This window comes from Falco cherrug, chromosome 1 (assembly GCF_023634085.1).
Source record: "Falco cherrug isolate bFalChe1 chromosome 1, bFalChe1.pri, whole genome shotgun sequence".
Classification (NCBI taxonomy): Eukaryota; Metazoa; Chordata; class Aves; order Falconiformes; family Falconidae; genus Falco; species Falco cherrug.
Genome location: NC_073697.1, coordinates 96,686,812 through 96,707,272, shown reverse-complemented (window position 1 = coordinate 96,707,272; position 20,461 = coordinate 96,686,812). Strand labels below are relative to the sequence as shown.

Genomic DNA, 20,461 nt, shown 5'->3' with positions numbered 1-20,461 from the left:
ATGCTAATACAGGTATGCATGACATAAATGAGTCTTACCTGCCACTTCTACAATATCACCTGGGACAATGTCTCTTGCTTTAATCCTCTGTACACTTTTTCGGTCTTGTCGATACACTTTGCCCATTTCTGGTTCATATTCTTTAAGAGCTTCAATAGCATTTTCAGCATTTCTTTCCTAAAAGACACCAAAAGTGTGTAATTTTAAAACCCTCAAGGAAAAATACATATGTCAGATCCATTTTTTCAAATGCATTATCATATGAGTATCACTGACTCAGCTGAGCTCCATTTATTAATGCAGAAAGTTAGATGAACCTTCCCCTTATGAGGCTGCTGACTGGAAATCATTACAACATTATCCGGGTATTAGTGGGCATTTAGAACCTAAAAGTTGTTTATTCAAACCCTGCAGCATTTCCACTGTTTCTTGTTACAAGGAGGCCACACAAAGAGTTCTATTTAACACATGGATGTTTTTTCACATTAAAAAAGCACTAATGCAGAATTAAACTCATGGATATAGTCTTGTCTCAGCTGTACCTCACCAGCTGGAGCAGCTTAGACTCCAACTGGAGTGGACTAGCACTACTAAATTTCACTCACTGATAGAAATCAAAGGTCAAGTCAAGACAAAGCTCAAACAACGTATTATCAACTTTTCTTCCAGTAAATCAAGTCACAACTACAGTGAAATTAAAGCATACAGACTAGAAACTTCCCCAAAGTCTGATAACAGTTTACAAATTTACATGAATCCCCCCATACGACAACCTTTACATTTCCACTAACTAGCTTTTCTATCTCAAGCGCAATTCTCTTGGCTAAGCACTACCAGAGATCAGTATCAACATCGTGATGCCTCCTAGATAAAGGACAACATAAGAAACCAACAGCTGATCAGCACTTCTCCAAGACCTAGAGAAAAGTTAACTTATTTTCCAGCCTATTGACAAGTACAAACATCATGTAGTCCTGATGATTACAGATAATGTTAAGTGTGTGCATACTTTTTAGAATGTCTGCGCTTCAAATATATACCAGCCTTTCTATGTAATAAAAACTTCCTCCCGCATGTATCAAAGCAGAAACCTAATCTTTAGAAATCTGAAGGTTGAGGTACTAGGTACTTTCTTTAAAACGCAGCTGAAAACCAGCATTACCAAAATTTCCTTGAAGGACAGACCTTAACATGGCACAGCTCCGTACCAGGCAGTGCAGAGATACCAGCACAGACCTGTAAAAGCTATAATTAATACTAGCCTCATATCCCACCAGGTAAATTAATTTTGCTCCCCAGCATAATAACGATGTTGCTTTTCTACAGATTAACTACAAGTTAAAATTAGGCAAAACCTTAAAGGTACAACAGGAAAACCCACAAAGGGAAGGTTTGTTAAACAGAACTTTTCCTTCAAAAAGGACAAATAAGAAAGAATGAAACATCATGGCCCAGGTGGCCAGGAAGGCCAAAAGCATCTGGGCCTATATCAGAAGTAGCGTGGCCAGCAGGACTAGGGAAGCGATCATCCCCCTGTACACACTGGTGAGGCTGCCCTCAAGTACTTGTTCAGTTTTGGGCCCCTCACCACAAGAACAATGCTGAGGTGCTGGAGAATGTCCAGAGACACGCTGGCAAAGCGTCTAGAGAACAGGTCTTAGGAGGAATGGCTGAGGAAACTGGGGTTGCTCAGTCTGGAGAAAGGAGGCTCGGGGAGACCTTTTACACTGTAGAACTACCTGAAAGAGGTTGCAGGCAGGGGATGGTGTCTTCTCCCAAGTAAGAAGTGACAGGACAAGAGGAAACAGCCTCAAGTTGTGCCAGGGGAGGTTTAGATTGGGGATTAGGAAAAATTTCTTCACCGAAAGGTTTGTCAGGCACAGGAACAGGCTGCCCACAGAAGTGGCTGAGTCACCATCACTGGAGGTATTTAAGAGATATACAGATGGGGCGCCTAGGGACGTGATTTAGCAGTGGACTGGGCAGCGCAAGGTGAACGGCTGGACTCAACGATCAGTTCACTTGAAGTTAGGGTAGTTAAGATTACCTTGCCAACCACCAGAGTACTAGCAAATGGCACTGTGGGAAAAGTGCATGTGAGAGGAAAGGTTGAGGAGGGCAGAGCTAAGGCAATGACTCAGGTGATCTCATCTAGTACCTGTAGAAACAGATACATTTATGGGTGGAGACTATGTATTGTGACTATTTTCCATACCCATTAAAACAAGGGAATGAGTCATTTAATCTGTACAGCAATTTTGTTTCACAATTAAGTTCACTGCATGTAGCCAGAGAGAGATATGTATTTTCTTTGCACACTATCATGTCTGAAAAAAATTGGTTATTTCCTACAACAGGGTATGCAACCACACAGGAAAATCCCCAAACTATACAGATAGCTTTACCTTGCATTTTGTCCTTAAAATCACTACATGCAGAAATGTAGCTCTATTTCAAGTGCAAGAATTAATCTTTAACAATTGCTTTACAAAGATTTGAATAGAAAAATGACACTTAATGGGGCAATGCTGTCATCCCTCAACTGACACTTAATTCCTCTCCATACCAGCTCTAGCAGTTGCACAGCAAGCTGGGTACTGCTAAAACTGAGCATTTCAAGGGTTAGTCTTCAGCCAGCTTACTTGGGCTAGCACAAAGCAAAGCACACAAATGTGCAGCAGTGCCACTCAATGCCACTTCTGGTGGCTTCCAGTGTGTAGGTTCCTCTCAAACATGTTTTAACTGGTTAACAGGGCTCCTCCTCTTAATTTTTCTTGTTGTTTTGGAGAGGGTTGCCTTTTTTTTTTCCCCACGCATGAAACCTAATGTGCTAAAAGTAATTATGTCATATTAACATCATCCCTTTAGAAAAAACAGAACAAAACCAGCCTTACAAGGAACTTTGAAAGTATTTTAGGATTTTTAGAATTTTTTTCTGTAGATAAATTAACCTAATAAAGCATGCCCTGTCTATAGTGACCAAATTAGTAAACTGAAGATATATGAACAATTTTGGTCCAGTATCTCCAGAAGTGTTAGATTATGTTATGGATATTACGGCCAATAGGATTTATAAAAAGTCATCTAACTCATCTCACAGCTAATAACATAGGAAAACTTTCATGGTATTTAGAAGTTTTCAAAAGAAACTTCTGCCATTTGACAGACATGCAGTCTTGTACTTTGTAGCTACTACAGTAATTAAATAGGAAGAATTAATACTGTATTAATTCTATTAATAAATGTACTAAAACATAGTATTTGTCTCAAAAGGAAGCAGACAAGAAACTGGACTACAAATGTTCCATCCCTTGTTCCTTAATTGATACACACGCACACCTTTTTTTTTTTTTTTACAATCCCATCCAATTCATTAAATTAAATCTTGCAAAGCCCAGAAATATTTCCCAAATTCAGGCCTTCATTCTGGACTGCCTAGTTCATGTGTTCAGTGTGTGGCCAAACAAACTGACAGGAACTTTGCCTTTTTGGCTGTACTTCCAAAGCTTACATGTTACCTTTAAGTCCAAACTTTCTGTGTAGAAATTTTATGGTATGTCGACTCTCAGGAATCTAAAGTTAACACCACATTACTTGCACGGTATGAAGCAGCTGACACTACACTGTACAGTCCTTCCTCTTAAACAAAAAGAATTGATGTTGTAAAAATATCTGCATACCTGCCACACTCCCACAATTGCATTGGCTACTAATATAAGTAAGATTACAAAAGGCTCTACAAATGCTGTGATTGTTTCTTCACCTTCTTCAAACCAGGCCAGGACCTGTATGAGAAACACAATGATTAAAATTACTAACTGATTTCCACAGACACTGTGCAAACTTTACACCCAGGAAGTTTCAGCTTGAGGTTCAACTACCTAGACTTAAGCAGTTTTGGAAATCTTGCAATCTTTCAAGCTGCAGTTTTGCAGTTCATGAATGAGCTGGCAATATACAATGGAAAGGAAAAAGAATCAATACTAAAGTAGTAAAAAGTTATTTTCCAAGGCTGCCTCTTTTAAAGGAGCAAGCTATTTATTTGGGAAACATACTGCTACTTTTGCTTCACAAATGAAAGCAGAAGTTGTGATAACAGCTACAGCAGTGAGAAGTTTTTCTAAAAAAAATTTATTACTGTATACAACAGGATGCAGACTAGTTAGTACATTAAACTTTGCCAGGATATGAATTTTAATCAAGTTAATTGTTCTTTACCAGTATCTTTGACACAAATGAAAACGGTTTTACAAGTTTACAAGTGAGTACATATGGAAAACAAGCATCTACTCCTTTAAATACAAGTAGTGTCGAAGCACGTAAGTGGATTGTATAGTTACATCTGAAGTTGAAATCTGAGCGAAGTAACTGACAAAACTCAAATCTGAATTTTAAAATGTAAATCAGCTTGAGGACTTGCATGAAAAGGCTCCACAGATATTTTCTTTTAATTCATTTGCTTTAGAATTACACTCTAGTTCTAGGCTTCTGCCATTCACTTGAATGGGTACGTGTCAGGCCTCTGCAGAGTTCTGTAATTACTAAAGAAAAGTCAAGCTAACATGACCAGAGAGGAAGAGCTTTTTCGTGAACATGTTGAGCAACAGGAAGCCTGGAAAGTGACAGTAAATAGGAACAATGTGTTGAGATAATTAAGGCTGGTAGTCAGGCAACAGCACTCTGAATCACAAGAAGACTGCAGTGAGCAAACCGTTACTAAAGCAAGCGCCATAATTCCGCCAACATGCTGCTCAGAGCTATTGCTCAATTGTGAAACACTCCAGGACGTTAAAAGGAAGGAGCAGCAGCATGAAAGCCTCAAGCAGAAAACAGACTGTCAAGCAAATCCAATGCAACAACAAATTTTTATTACAAAAGGATAAACTTAGAAGATCCAGGTTACAATTAGCAAGACTGAAACATTCCAGCTGGCAACAAAACATTTTGAGGGTCTGCGTAATCCCTCTGGAGAAGAGATTTAGTTAGGATCTCTTATGCTTTCTGTGTCTCAGTATTTCTTCCCTCCTCCCCCCCCTAAATCTCCAATCCCCAGTAACAACTTCTGCCATTTGACCTGCTACAGCAGTCATCCAGTTTGAACTGTAGTCTTCACCCATACCCCTTAATATCACAGACAGCTGTTACTCTGCACCAGCACTGTTGCCTCCTGTGGAGCTAACGGTACATCTCCAGTTTTCTTAGCATATACAAGGTCACATGCTGCCATAAGAAAAGATGCTTAGGATCTGCTTCTTCCCTCCCTTTCTTTATTAAAATTTCACAGAGCCCATTTTGCTTCCAACAAAGCAAGTAAAATAAATCATTTTGTGATGTTCTTAACAGAACAGGCACCTACAAGGTTAACTGGAATAAAACATCTGCTTTACACAATGCTAAACCATTATCTCTTCAGATTGAATACCACACGTGTTGTGAAATAACACTGAGAAAGCCTGCAACTTTACCAGGTAAGGAAAGTAGCTACAAGGACAGCAAGATCCAAGTATGTCAAGGAGAACCAAAATTAAGTTTTCAACAGATCTTTTCTTTCAATAAGCCATTATTTCAGAAAGAGCAGATGAACCTGACAGTACAGACCTGATGTTTTTGATTTTAACTGTTGTGGGTTTTTTGGCAAAATTATCAATACGTGACCAAATTAAAATGAAGTATCTAGTTAATCCTGGAAGCCAACAACACAGATTTCCCTCCCCAAAATTTCCATACAATTACTAACAGTGGAACAATCTAAGCTCTAGTTCTAGAGTGTTTTAGTAAATGTAGACATATAAGTAACGGAATGCATTTAGGTTTTGGTTTTGTTATAGCAGACTACAGCTATATTAACACTCCATTTGGGATACTTGTGATATATAACATGTATTGCTGTAACACATCAGGTTTATTATTTGACGGTAGCCTGAAGTAAAAACAAAGCCACAGTAAAAACCAAAGACTGAAACAGGGAATACAAGTATTTAACTAGGCATTTTTAGTAACAACAGATCATATGTTGAAACCTGGTAGAGACTAGACAATTCTTGTCCTGGGCATTGAGTCCTTGTCAAAAAGTTTCCACTAGCACACTTTTAAGACCCTGGAGAGTTTTACAGTTAGAGATCTTTTATTTGACTGCTACTCGGAAGGGCTCCACCGTATTTCAGGCCTAATCACTTTTAAGACTCAGATGTAGTACAGCTTAATTTCCAGGTCATTGATCTCCAATGTACTTGTTCAGGCAGTATGGTCAATAAAGTTACCATGTATTTAAGCAGCTTAAGGGGGGGAGGGGGGGCGGGGCAGGAGCAAGAAAGAGCAAGATAATTGCTCAAAAGAAATGCAAGTCTGACAATACAAGGGAAATTAATAGCAAGACACAGAAGTCCGTATCAACAGCCAACGTAAGCAGCATAAAAGACAGCTTCCCTTCAGTACATTTGCTTCAGGGCTGCTAGAGCTATGGCTTGCAGAAGCTTGTTTTAATCAAAGCCTAATGGGCTGGACCTACAGGACAGTAAGCCAAAAAAATACACAATGACAGGCAAATAGCACTTAAGTTTTCATGGTTATTTGTAAAAAAGGGGGCAGAGGTACAATGCAGAAGTCAGGCAGCAATGAGGTGACTACTGATGAAAAACAGCTAGAAGAACAGAAGTGACCTCAGAACTTTTCGCATTTCTGGAAGTTAAATATCTCTGCATTGTCAGGTAAGTTATGGAGGCAAGTTCCCTCCGATGGCTATCATTAAGTAACAAAATAAGAATTAAAGAATGGAAGTTTCAAGATAGAATTCTGTTGCCCAGCAGGCTGCACCCACTTACCACTAACAGAGGAAAAGCAAACAGTTTGTTGTCAGCAACCTAACAAGGATTTTTGTTTGTTTTCCATTTTGACAATGGAAACTTAGAAGCAAGCTGGGATAGTAAGATCTCATCCTAACAAAAAGAAACCCTGGACTAATTAAGGTGGGTCATGTAGAACTATGGACTGCGTTTAAGAGAGCTTTCTTCTCACAGCATACTGTGAATTAAGATTCAGTACATTTTGGGGAGAGTACTAACTACTACTCAGAAAATTGTTTTCTACTGATCTCTCTTTTCAATACAAACTACCTTAAAATTAAGCAGATGCCAACTATTTTAGTAGTTCTGGTACTTGTTCCATGTCCGTTATACTGAACACCAAGAAATACTAAGCGTGGGAGCCTTTTCTTTAGTTCCATTATCCAGTAGGGATTTTTATTTGCTACCCAAGGAAAGAGGAAGGAAAAAAACCCACCCCAAATCAACAGATCTTGACCACACCCAAGTAAAAAATTAAGATTTTTACTGGGTTAACAGACTGTAAGCACCCATCACACATGCTATACTCTATTTCTGAAAATAAACATATTCCTGTGTTTAGCGTAGCAATAAAGGGGAGAAAAAAAAAAAAGAGATATAGCACCTAGAGTTTAATTTCTACCAAGTAAAATTGAACCCAATTACTTCTCAGTTTTATTGACCCTACCCACCAGTTGGTAGGGGTACCACCAGGTGCTATTGAGTAATTGGAGTTTAGCTAAAAGCATGTCAGTGTAGCATCCCACAGCTATCCTTATCTCATGCCACATACTCACTGCTACTGACCGTAACAGGCAGCTTTGGGGTGATTTCAGGTCAAAGCCTGCATCATTTTTACTGGCACATCTTACCCTCCAAGAGTAGCTTTGCTCATCTTTTAACACAGATTAGGTTATACTCATGCTAATTTACAGGCTGTAATAATCTCTGGACTAAATCACAATATATTGTTTTAATCTAAACATGGATATCTGCTATTAGAAAACGTTCCCAGAACATTCAGTTCTAAGTCAGTTTAGGAATCAAAGAAACAACTGGCAGGGTGAATGCTCTTAGGATGCTGTCTTAATATTTAAGTTTTTGGTAGATTTCGTAGCCTATGCTGCACCTCCTAGAAGAAAATTCACTGTTAGTGTGGTGCAAAGACTGCATGGTTAAGCATACACCACTACTTAAAGAATGTATACTTTACCAAAGAATTATTCCACATCAGGTGCACAATCAACATCTTGCAACTTGTCAAGACCATTTATACAGCAAAGAAAGCTGTTCTTTAATGTAAGTACTGTAAATCTGAGTACATGCTACCTAAGGAGCAAGAATTAGAAGGCACAGTTCACAGAAAATTAACCATCCTCTTACTTTCACCTAGAAAGTCAGGCTATGAGGGCACTTAACTGCCGAGATAAACCTGTAGAGTGTATTTCTGCATAGGCTTCACAGATTCAACAGACCACCAAGCCAAGGTCCAAGCCTATACGCAGATCCATTTACACACCATCAGAAATTATTTACGTTGCTTTTCTTCAAAAGCCATACTTAAGGCTTTAACTAACTAGGCACATCTGTAACAGCAGTTCCAACCTGGAATGTAGGACATAGTATCTACAGCCAACAAACATGCAGCATATGACCCCTACAATCAGCTAGGGCGACGCAGATTCAGCTGTTAGTCTGATTTATTTTACTGACACATAACTGACAGGGGGTGTGGGAGTCGAGGACACAAAAGGCACTCTGAACTCAGAGGTTTATATTGTATGTAAGAGGAGATGTTTCTGCACAAAAGTCTAATGCAATCTCAGTGTTAAAGATGGATGTTTCTGTGCAGCCAGTCATGATAGTAAGAATCCAATATAATTTATGATCACAGTCACTAGAAGAGCTTCCGTAACACAAAACCATGATCTATTCACCTCAAGATCCTCTCTCTCATACCTGAATCTTCAAATTTTTTTTAAATTAACGGTAAAGAATACCAGAATTTAGGTGATGTTAATTACATTCAATTTTTGCAATACAGTCTTTGTATCAACATACTCAACAGTTCTTTTCAGCTACTACAGAAGTCTCTAATATGCTTTAATCAACAAAAAGTGTTAAAACGTAAGAAAAACTGACAACAGATGATCACCTTCTGAGCAACAAAAAAAAAAAGCTGGAAACACACAAAAAGGGGAATTGCTTCTGAAGTACCAAAATTGTAACATATGTTGGTTTTTTCTTTCACATTTCATCAAAAAGAGAAAATTTTTACTACTAACATCAATTCATAGTGAGTATCTGTAACTCTTAAATAGGAGACAGAGAAAGCAGAGCAGTAGCCCAAGGTCATATACCATGCCAGTTGCACAGAAGCAGAGAACCCAGATCTGTCCAACACTCCTCTTAATTAGATAGGAAAATCAAGCATACTGAAAAAAGCTCAATGCAGTCAAGTTTTCAAGGAGGGCCTGGTAGTGTAAGTGTATGTTCTATGACCTGTTACTCTGGTATCATACTACTTACTCAGATTCAGCATTGAACGCTTAAAAGTTTGGTGAAATCTGATTTTTTATTTACTTTGTTATAATAAAACCAAGTAATGTACCTTGGCATGAAAGGCTAACAAACTTCTGCACTGTCATTTATCTCATGACATGGGAGGAACACTAACTGACCTCTCAGAGCAAAAATACATCCCCTTCTCACCCTCTGTGAGGGGAAAATGGAGAGACAAGGAAAAAAAAGTTTTAATGATGTCGTTACTCAATTTTCTATAGCCAGCCTGATTTCCTTCCCAGGAAACAGAAGAGCAAGTAAAGCACATCTGTCTCCATGGTCAAGACCAATGCCACCAGTCAATGCTCAGCTGATTATGGTGTATACATGTCAAAATCCAAAGTACTTTGAAAGGTATCAGTGTGGGGATAGCTGAAGCCTCTCTTGGTGGAGGATCAGCAACACAGTATATACTGCAGCAGCCACAACAGGGCAACCCTTCCCCCATCAAACACAGTGGCTTCAGAGCACATTCTCCTCTGCCCATCCTAATTAGCTTGCCCTTAGCTAAAGAGTCACCACAATTTCCACTCCCCCCCAAGAGCTGTAGCTTTTTTTTTTTTTTTTTTTAAGTAGTTAATTACAACTCCAGGGCAAAGTCTAACATAAACTTTTACTCCTACCTAAACAGTTTAATATTCTGCACACTTATTTCTGTGGTTCAGCTCCTCAAGACACACAGCCTTCATCTTCCTTCTGTACTTAGCTTTTGCCCAGTTTTCTAGTTTTTTTAGCAAACACATACCCGTTACACATTATGTAAAGACTGCCTAAACATGCTTTAAAAAAGCTAAGTTAGAAGTGTTCCTGTTCTTTTAATCCTGTATGTAAAGCAAGATGTCCATTTAATGACTAGACTTTCCAAAGGTCAGTTACCAAATTTGGTCAGCAATGGTGCCATCACAGCCGTCATCATTCTTGTCACTGTCAAAAGCAACAACTGTCACCTTGCTATTATCAGGAGGGGAAGGCAACTGGAATATTCGCCATGTAAATGCTATTTACAGTCTGCACTGCACCCAAAAATGTCTTCCAATGATTATACATTGAGCTTGATAACTATTAACTCAAAGGCAGGAAGAATGTCCAGTTAAACACTTACTTACTCAAGGTTAGCTTTCAAAGCCAACAAAAGCATTGGGAAATGCCACCTCAAATAAGCGAACTGGGTTGAATGAGAATCACTTTTTAAAATGCCTGTCTAGTGTAGTTACGTACTTATGACTCATGCAATAAAAGATTCCCTGACATTTTGTTTTCTATCATACACAAACCCATTCACAGGGCAACTAATTTAACAGATAGCAGTTTACTTTGCATCTTATAGCTTTTGAGAAAGAAAAACAGTTCCTATACATTGTAACATCTGTCACTGACACAGAAGCCTACGAAATGGAAAAAAATTCATACTTACAAAAGATATGCAAGCTGCCAGCAACAAAATTCTAACTAGTAAGTCTTCAAATTGTTCAATCACAAGCTCGAGTAAGGTTTTTCCTGCAATATGTAACAGAGCTATTTAGTATGCACATTAAAAAAAAAAAGATTAATTATTTAATAGAAATTGGCAGATTTCACAAGCATGCTTACCTTCCTCAGCCGGTAACTCTGTCAGTGGAAGATTTTTCCAGGAAGCATGTCAAAGAAAAGAAATCATTGAAGAAACACATTAGAGCATTAGAAGGCATCCACTAGATACTGTTTCTGAATTGTCAAATCCAACTTCGTTGGGCATGCATACTGAAAGCCCCATTAAGGTGGCTCTTTTCATCAGAGCATCTGAATAGGCCCGACAGTTTTGCATTTTAAGACACATACAGGTTAGCCAGAATGTGCCAAGGGTTATAATTCAGCCAAGTCATCACTCCAGCCAGCTGTGGGACTTCTGCTGTTGCTGCACACAAAGGGTCAAAGGCTCAAAACGTTTTTTCGAAAGCCGCCTGACAAAGGTTTTCCACCGCATTCACTGAAAAAAGCCAAACCACCAAACTTGGTTCAAAATATTACAAATTCATTCCTCCATTTTAAGGATATTTTCTTATTTCTGCTCTCCCTTTTATCTCCCTGCAACTAGATTCAGTAATTCAAGAGGCACAAAAGCAATGTTAAAGCCGAAACCCCCCCCACCGTATAATCTTCTCACAGCTTTTCATTTTTTACACAACGGCATGGGAGTTCAAAGGGGACTAGGAAGGGCAAGCAATAGGGATTAAAAAAAAAAAAAAAAAAAGAAACACCTTATCGGCTGAATTCTGTGCCGCGACTCGAGGGAAGAATGTAAAATAAGGCACAGAAAGAAAGGCACGGAAAAACAGGGGAAAATGAAGGTCATAGACGGACACAAAAAAAAAAAAAAAAAAAAGAACCCACAGCGCTTGGTTTCGGAATGGCAGAAGATTTCCCACCGTTAAGGTGAAAGGAAACGGAGGTGACATCCTCCTTCCCAAAGCAGCCCTGTGCGCTCGGGCTATGAAAGAAACCCACGAGGTGGAGTTCAAGTCAGCCATCTTCTCTCCCTCGCTCCTATTCCGGGTCCTGTAAGAGATGCCGGCTTTGCAAATACACGCACGTCAGGCCTCGAAACAGGGCCCCGAGAAGGATGAGAGAAAAAGAGAAAAGGGGGGGGGAAAGGGAGCGGGACGAGGGCGGGGGGGAGACGACGAGCGGCAGCGCCGGCATCCCCGCGGCGGCGGCGGGCCCGGTCACCTACCGTTGGAGCCCCATTTCTCCTTCAGCTTCTTGACTTGCTCCAGGCTGAGCCCGGTGCTTTCGTTAACGCCGAAATAAGCCAAAACTTCCTCCACAGTCTTTGTGTGCGCGTTCTCCATGGCTGGGGCAGGGAGCAGCAAATGGTGCCTCGCCTCTTCTTCTTCTTCTTTCTCCTCCTCCTCAGCGGCGGCGGGCGCGGCGGCGAGCCCCCTCCTCAGCCCCTCGCTCTCTCCCCCTCCACCCCCGTGCTATCACCATAGACCCCCTCCCGCAAGAGAGGAGCCCCCGAGCCCACCTCAGCGCCTCGCTCTTCCCCCAGGAGGCGGAGGAAAAAAAATTAAAATTAAAAAAATGTATTAAAAAAAAAAGTGTGGGGGGGAAGCCGTCAAAAAAAAAAAAAAGCCCCCGCCCCCCTCCCACCCCAGACGGCCGCCGAGGGAGCCGAGCCGCCTCTCCGGCAGCGATGAGCGGGGCGTCAGGCGCCGCCGGCCGCGCGCGGGCAGCCGCTGAGCGGGAGGAGAGAGGCGCGGGCCCCCGGCCGCTGTCGCCTCAGGGCGCGGGAGGGCGTGCGGTGGGCTCGCCGGCGGCGGGGCGCGGCGGCTGCTTGCGTGGGGGTGGGCCGCGTCCAGGTGGCTGAGCGGCCTCTCCGTTCGCCTCACCGGGCTGCGCGCCGCCCCCGCGGAGGGCGATAACGGCACGCCTGGCCCCGCCGGCCTCTGGAGGCAGGGGGCTGAAAAAGGCGCAGCTGCTCCGCCGCCCGCCTCCCCTCCGCTGGGAAGGGTCAGAATCACCCCCCCCACCCCACCAGCCCGATCCTCCCCTCGCCGGCCCAGGCCGCTGTCGCCGTCACGGCTTGGGCTCGCCCACCCCCCACGCCCGGCCTCCCCGCTGCCTCCCGCTCGCTCCGGTCGCGCACCGGCGGCGGCTGCTCTAATGTAACTTATGGGAGCTGGGCCGCCCGGGCCCCTCTCGCCGCCGCGGCATGTGGACGCCGCTCATTGGCGGGACGCGCGGCGCGGGGCGGGGGGAAGGCGCGGCCCCGCCCGCCGCGCTGAGGCGGTGGCAGCGGCGCCTGGTGCGGCCCTGCGCAGCGCAGCGCGGCCGGCCGCCCGCCGTCGGCTCGGCGGAGGAGGCGGAGGCGGGTGATGCAGGCCTCATGCGGCGGCGGGAGCGCTTCCGCTCCGCAGTGGGAGAGGCCCGCAGGTGGGGTGGCCGCTTTCCAGCCCCCCCCCCCCCCCCCCCCCCCCGCCCCAGCGTGAACCGCTGCGGCCGCCCTCTGTCCCGGCCTCAACCCGCGCCTGGCGGGCGCTGAGGGGGCGCGGGGCTGCCCGGGCGGCAGCGCGCGCCGGCTGAGGGGAGCTGCCCGCGCCCGCCGCCCAGGGTGCGCCCTGTCGCGATAGGCGTCTCGGCGCAGGGGGTTGGCGCGGAGCTGCCCCGGCGCGTGTCGCGACAGGAGCGTCAGCCTTCACTGGGGGGACTGTCCTCGCTTCTGTCGTGACAGGAGCCTCATCCAGCCTAAGGGTGAGTGAGGGGCTGCGCTCGCCTCTGTCGTGACAGGAGCCTCATCCAGCCTAAGGGTGGGTGCGCCAGAGGTGGGAGAAGCAAGGGCTGCGCGCCCTCCATGCTGGCGCAGAGCAGGTTCGTTCCCCAGAGGTCCTGCCCCTGCTCTGACGAGGCCTGCGCTGACGCTGAGCAATGTCTTTTGCACAACTTCCCTGGTTCCCCTCGCAGCCATCGCACGCTGCCCCGCCAGCATAACAGTGACGCGCACACTCAGCGCTGGCATGCACAGAGATAACGTAAGGAGGTATAAACTGCACAGTGTGATTTCAGCAGCGTGTGTGGTGTGAGATACCAGCTCTCCTCGGCGCAGTATCTCGATAACTGGCACAGACTGACAGACCAGTATAGAACACAGCAAACTGACTTGATTTTGCCATCCCACTCAGTAATTCACAGAAACTTCAATGAACACAATACAAACAGAGAGGTTGGCACCAGCTGACATAAATGACACCTGCAATACACAACACAGCAAGTGACCGAGTACAAAATGTAAATACCTTCCCTTAAAAGCACTCGGTGCTAAGTGATGTATTCGTGTGTGCAAATGTAAAAGCTGATCTCTACATGTGTGCTGGCTTACATAAATGCAGATCCTACATACAATCTGTGTATCCACCACTGTTACAAACCACCCACAGTACCATCCTATAAGAAACTGTATATCTGATCTAGAAAGAAAATATCTTGAGTCTTACCTCTGTATTAGCAAAAGAAGCAAGGAGAGGGGACAGCCAATATAAAATCACGGTGTTCTAGGGTATGTGTGGCCCTGTATCTTCTTTAGCAAAAGTACAACTGTCCTAAAAGAGACTCCTCTGAAACTAGCCAACATCCAGAAAAGGATGACTTGACAACATGCCTACACTTCACAGGGAAGTTCTGAAATAAAAATTCATGAGTTAGATCTGATGACCTAGTTGAGGTATGGGAATTACTTACTCCATGCCTTGCCCGTATTAATTTTATCTTGCTTATCAGCATGATTAATCAGCATGGCCAAATGCTGAATTGGCTGTGAACACAACAGCATACAGTTGTGTTGCTTCTCATACCACTACTTCACACTGCACATATATAGACATACTGTAACTGTTACAGTGGTAAAGAATGTCAACATGACAGTTGTATGTAATTTATATAGTTTACTGTATGTTTCTTAACCACTTTTAATAATTTTCTTGATATTGTATCAACACATGACCCCAATCATCCCCAGAACAACTGAAGTCACAAGATGCACATGCATATGAAATTAATACTCTTGCAAAACAGTATGTCTTTGAAAATACACACTCAGTGCCAACAGAACTGCTGATTGATGGCTGTCACAGGACCAGATAGCCCACACCTTAGGTTTTGGTATCCTCTAGCACACGAGTATGTACGTACACACCTTTGTCTGAAGACACCTCTGCATGACAGACTGTGTTGGTCCCCATATTACGTGCATGTGCAACACCAAAAAATCCATAATTTCTACAATCATTATATACAGAATAACGTCAGCTACTTGAATTAACATATTTCACAGACTAACAGCCCAGTACATCTATATGAGTAGTTTCTTCTTCCCTTCTACCATGTTAACACAGCCTGCACTACATGTAGGCTTTTTGTAAAAATACATTTACCACAACAATGTTTTTACACACAAGTGTATTTTATAGCCTTCATATAGAAGAGCACCTGCAAAGCCCTTCAAAGTCCAGCATTTCGTTTTCTTACTATTTTAAAGTATTACTTTCAAATGATGTAAAAGTGCAACACATGATGTGCAACACAATCAAGCATCAGTAGCCGTTTTCAAAACAAACTGGTATTAGAAAAAGACCTGGGTCATATTTCATATTATTTCTGCCTGTGATATACTTTGTATGTCATTGTTGGTTTAATTTTTATGCCTGTTTCCAAAAAGGCTTCTGAAAATTACTTTAAGCATACCAGAACCATGGCATGTGCAATTAGAGCTTGACATAGTATATAATAAAGTAGGTATGGCGTCCTTTCAGTTTGACTTTTTAACATGGGGAAATGCTGCTAGGAAAGCAAACAGAGTTTGCATTTGAGCAAATCCTGGGGAACTCTTGGCATTCTCTGGGATTCACTAGTTCAGCTACAGCTTGACAACTCCACTTCCATTGTTTCTCTCTCACCCATTAAGAAGACTTGATTCTTCCCCTTTTTTCTCCATCTTTTGAACATAGACCCCTACATAAAATCTGGAGAGAATTTGCAAGCGTAGTCCTCTGCCTGTGTTTTTTTCTGTCATGTGTTCTGTTATGGCTTAGTGAATATTGAGAGAATGACTGCATTAAGGACTGTTCTACAGGTCTTTCTCTTCCACAGCAGAATAAAATTCAAATAACTTAAGATCTTTTGACAGCTGCACATTGGAAAATTTGCAGATACAATGCTTGGTCTAGACAGCATGGTGCAGAATGAACTACAAATACCCATGTAGATACTGCAGCAGAAGCAGTACCTGCTAATTTTGGCATCACTTGCTATCATACAAATTTAGAATGGTGAACTGAAATCAGTGTTATTTCCCATTGCTATGCAAGGATTCATAAAGTTTCCTACAAATTTTGTCTTGTCTCTTAACAAGATGGGTATCTTGACCCCAATCAGAACGATGGCATGTCAGCTCTACCTTAAGCAATATGAGCCCGTGAAAGCTTCCAGGTGATTTGCACTTTCAGCAGGTGCAAATAGCTTTACGTTTTCCATCTTTAAGAAAGAAGGAAACAAATTTATTTTGCTGCTGCGAAGTGAAGTTGCAGTTTGTTTTTAGAGTGGAACCCCTTAGAGCGGTACCTTGGAAACAAACACGACAAAATGGGCCAGCTTTTGCCTTGATGAAATTCCATTCACATAATGGAAGTACACCATTCATACATTTGGCCTCCTGTCTTTTTTCACTGTAATATATTAGAAGCAGCAGCCAACACATCGGGCAGCAGCATTAAAATGGTTCCTGTAATGCTTACTAATTGAAGTAAATGGGAATTTGGCCTGAGAGAGGACTGCAGGATGCTTTCCTTCAAATTGCAATAACATTAAGTCATCCCTATTGCTGCAAAGCAGATTCACAGTAGAGTTACTGGTCATAATGTGAATTGTCTCTTGCTGTACGCAAAAACATATGTTTTGTAGCTTAGTTTTCAAAGAAGATTAATAGTTTTTACTGGACCCAAACACAGCACAGACAAGTACTACACAAAATGCTGGTTTGCTGAGCCAATACACCTGAATGCTGACTGGTGATAGCCTTCCTATTTCAGGCCTGAATCTCTTCCATTAGACATAAAGTTATACTATTCTGCTTAACTGTGCCAAATTATGTCATGATTTTTGCAGACTGGCTAATTGCTGGTTAATGGGGCTTAGGTTGAGACCACCAAACCCATTGCTCTTATTACCCCAACTGATTTCAAATACAAGTTCATGAGTGATGAGTGGGGGCATTGTTTGTTCCTCTTACAATACTATTTTATTCTTCTTAAATTACAGTTATTAAAATGTTTCAGCCACTTGAAATCTACTAAGACATATTAAAATACCGCAAAAGTGCTGTATCAGAGTGGAAGGGTTTTAAAACTGCAGTTCTGTCATAGGATAATGCAGTTTAAATATAGCAACTGTTTTTTCCAGTCAGCTTGCTCTTTGATTTCATGGTATTATGTCAAGGGTGTTTTTTCCCCCTCTCTCCCTTTAAGAAGCTTATAGCTTAAACAGCAAAATGCAAAAAATACTGAGATGAAACAGTTACACAAACCCAGTAGAAAACTTAGTGATAAAATATTGGTTTGAATTTTGATAATTAAGATAATCTGAGTTTATTCTGAATAATTTTTATTCCTAGGCAATGTGTGTTCCTGTATCAGCAGCAGGTAGAATTTTACTTCCACTGAGACCAAGAGACTGTGAACACAAAGGATAGTGTTGCTACTGGGAGATTTCCAGAACTGGATTGTTGTTCCTGCTGCCTGCTGCCTGGGTAGTGTGAAAGAGACAGTGAGACAAATTCTGATGTCAGTAACTATAAGAGATCACCGCTTGGCTTAGTAGATTTCTTCTTTTATTTCTATATCCTATTGATTGTCACTTGATTTGTCACCAAAGACTTCATTAGAGTATTTGCCACAAAAGTTTCCATTCCCCTGCTTGGAAAAATATTTTTGTCTAACCCATGCTGATGTTAATAGGAGATCTAGAAGTATGGGAGAGAACAACATTATGTCAGAACCAAGATCCATCGTGCATATCTGAGAAAAATAATTTATCCTTTTTTGATAGCCAAGTAATTTCTCTTAAAGGGAAATGAGCTTGACTGCCATCTTATAAATGGACTGCAACTTTAGAAATAAAGCACTGGTTGGTACCCACGAGATTTGAGTTCTTATCTCATCCTGACCTGAATTTCCCATCTAATTAAGGTCTAATTCTGATTAATTTGGCAGCTAGCTGACTTTTTTTCCTGTGTAAATATCCCTTGTGTGCTTTTGGATCTCAATTTTGCTCTCTGTAGAATAGGCTAGGAATACTACCAAGCTTGTAGAAGGCTGTGTGGCCAAGCACAATATTTATAAAATGGAAGGATTTGTTTTTTGTAAGGTGTTACAAATTTGCCCTAAATTTTATATCTGTAACAAATTGATGGCTAATTGGGATGTCATAGCTGTGATCATACTATATAGTACTTACCTGTAGAACTTAACAGTGTAGTGAAAGTTGAATTCCTTTGCTATGGGACATGGACCACCACTTCCTGAGCAAAGACGTTGCTTCGGTTTTGAAGCTGTCACCCAGGAGAACAGTACCAATTTGAAGCTGGACCCATAAAGACACAACATAGCCTCATTTCTTAGAGTGTTAAAACTTCAGTTAATTATTTTGAATGGTTTCTTTTTGTGATTCTTGAGTAAGTTAGAAACAGAAATGCTAACATGGCATTTAGAGTTTACCTTGCACACTCTTCAACATGTAATGTACACTGTTTTGTATTAATCAGGTTCAGGTGAGCTAGCCTGGTACTTAGGGGGCTAATGACAAGTTCTAGAAACTACCAGCTACAAGGTAGGGCAATAATTACTGTAGATTAATAGTACCATTAGCCCTCTCTAGGGGCACTACAAATTCGAATTCCTTTCCTGCTTCATAGATATTTATGGGGACAGAACCAAAGTCTTGTACACTGCAAGCAAAACGGTGTGCACTGTAGTCATCCGCAGTGCTGTGCGTGATCCTGTCAGCGATAGGATGGGTGAAGGAAAGGATGCCCAAATACACAAACAGCTACGCTTTTCATATGTTTGTATTAGTCTGTACATACTGATGTTTCTATTCATCTGACAACCAATGACAACCAGAAGGTAGCTCAGTAAAGCCAGCTTTTTATATTTCACCTTCTATTTACTCAGGCCGTGTACGTTAAGACTCTTCCTTTAAAGCGAACCATCTGAATTACTTGTTTTCAAAACTTTTTTTTTTCTTTTTTCATCTCTTGACCCTATCAGAGGCTGTAATCGAGGTAGTATAAACAATATATATTTCCTTTTTTTCAGTGTTACAGTACTATAACCTGAACAGTTCCACCATGCAACAGGTGTCCGTCACTTCATGTATTTGCTGAATCACAATGAAAAGTCACTCAGACTTCTTCAAGACTGAAAGGAAGACATTCAGGTGCATTCTGTGTAGGTGAGTAGCAATAATGTAAGATTGAAAAGCTTTTCTTAGGCATGGTGATTACTTCATTTTCAGCCATTGTTTGGGACTAATGGCACATGACTACAACTTTTATTAGACTTGTGACATTTTGTGATATGAGACAAGCTGAAGTTACTTTCTGTGTTTCTTGTGGAGATTTCCTCCAAAGTCATAGGTGGTTATTAGTAACATAGTGGAGTAACACACTTCAGTTTTCAGACATTGATAAAATGATTGTATACCATCAAACAAGCTCTTTCATGGGTTATGTGGTACATTAAATAGAATTTCCAAAATTCTATTTAATATAAAATTCTTTTATGGTGAATTTTTTTCTCTCTCATGAAATAAGACAAAATGAGGGATTGAAACCAAATGCTGTTTTGTTTACCAGTTAAATTCTTCCAGTCTGAACCATCAGAAGTCTGTGTAACCCACAGTCCACATGGGTTTTGCTTTTTAAGGGGCAATTTTTATGTGGTAAGATTAATGGGTGCAATTACACTGTTGTAATTATACTTTCCCCTACCTTTCTTAAGGTCTTCACACCTGCTTGCTAACATGGGCTGTTCAGAAGGAAGACAAACTGCCAGACTGCCTTAATGGGACTCTAAACAAATCTGAACATGTTTTTCTTTCTTTATAGTGGAATAAATGCTATATTGATCTTCTGTGTTTCTGCTTCCTCACCTTCCTCTGATTTCTGCCATTCAATACAATCTATATAGGTAGTTCACAAAAATTATAGTTTTTCAAAAGAACTTTAACCTCCCAAATTACCTGTGGCAGTTTTGGGTCCCTCACAGAACAAAAATTCTTATGATTAATCTGTCAGAGCTCAAGGTTCCAATATAAGAGATCTGTTTTTCTCTGTTGTTTATGCGTAGATTTCTTATACGTTAATTGTGTTGCACATGAACTCAAATTATCCTGACCTACAATACTTGTTCTATTTCAGGGTTCTGGGTTTCTAAAAGATTGTTTAACTCCTGGGTGGTTTGCTTTGGTTTTTTTCTCAGTTCTGTTAGAAAAAGAAAACCTCTCCTGAGTCATATTTTAAAAATACTGTTAAGCTCTTAAAGCTGCTTCTG

At 41.6% G+C, this 20,461-nt stretch overlaps 1 protein-coding gene and 1 long non-coding RNA gene across 3 annotated transcripts in view; one reads left to right on the top strand and one right to left on the bottom strand.

The window, feature by feature from the left end:
- ATP2A2 (ATPase sarcoplasmic/endoplasmic reticulum Ca2+ transporting 2) overlaps nt 1-12,880 on the bottom strand; it is a 48,691-nt gene extending 35,811 nt beyond the window's left edge. For both annotated transcript variants that reach the window (XR_008732221.1, XM_005434576.4), the window contains exons 1-5: nt 12,094-12,880; nt 10,974-10,991; nt 10,798-10,880; nt 3,681-3,785; nt 39-177 (exon numbers count right to left, since the gene is read on the bottom strand). Coding sequence is in view for 1 of the 2 variants with exons in the window: in XM_005434576.4 (XP_005434633.2) it covers nt 39-177; nt 3,681-3,785; nt 10,798-10,880; nt 10,974-10,991; nt 12,094-12,211 (463 nt within the window). In the remaining variant the exon portion in view is untranslated. The remainder of the gene's footprint in view (nt 1-38; nt 178-3,680; nt 3,786-10,797; nt 10,881-10,973; nt 10,992-12,093) is intronic.
- Nucleotides 12,881-13,207: 327 nt separating this feature from the next.
- Nucleotides 13,208-20,070, top strand: LOC114014582 (uncharacterized). The gene is made up of 3 exons (XR_008730613.1): nt 13,208-13,613; nt 19,226-19,361; nt 19,910-20,070. It is a non-coding gene; the product is annotated as an uncharacterized LOC114014582 (long non-coding RNA).
- Nucleotides 20,071-20,461: the final 391 nt, after the last annotated feature.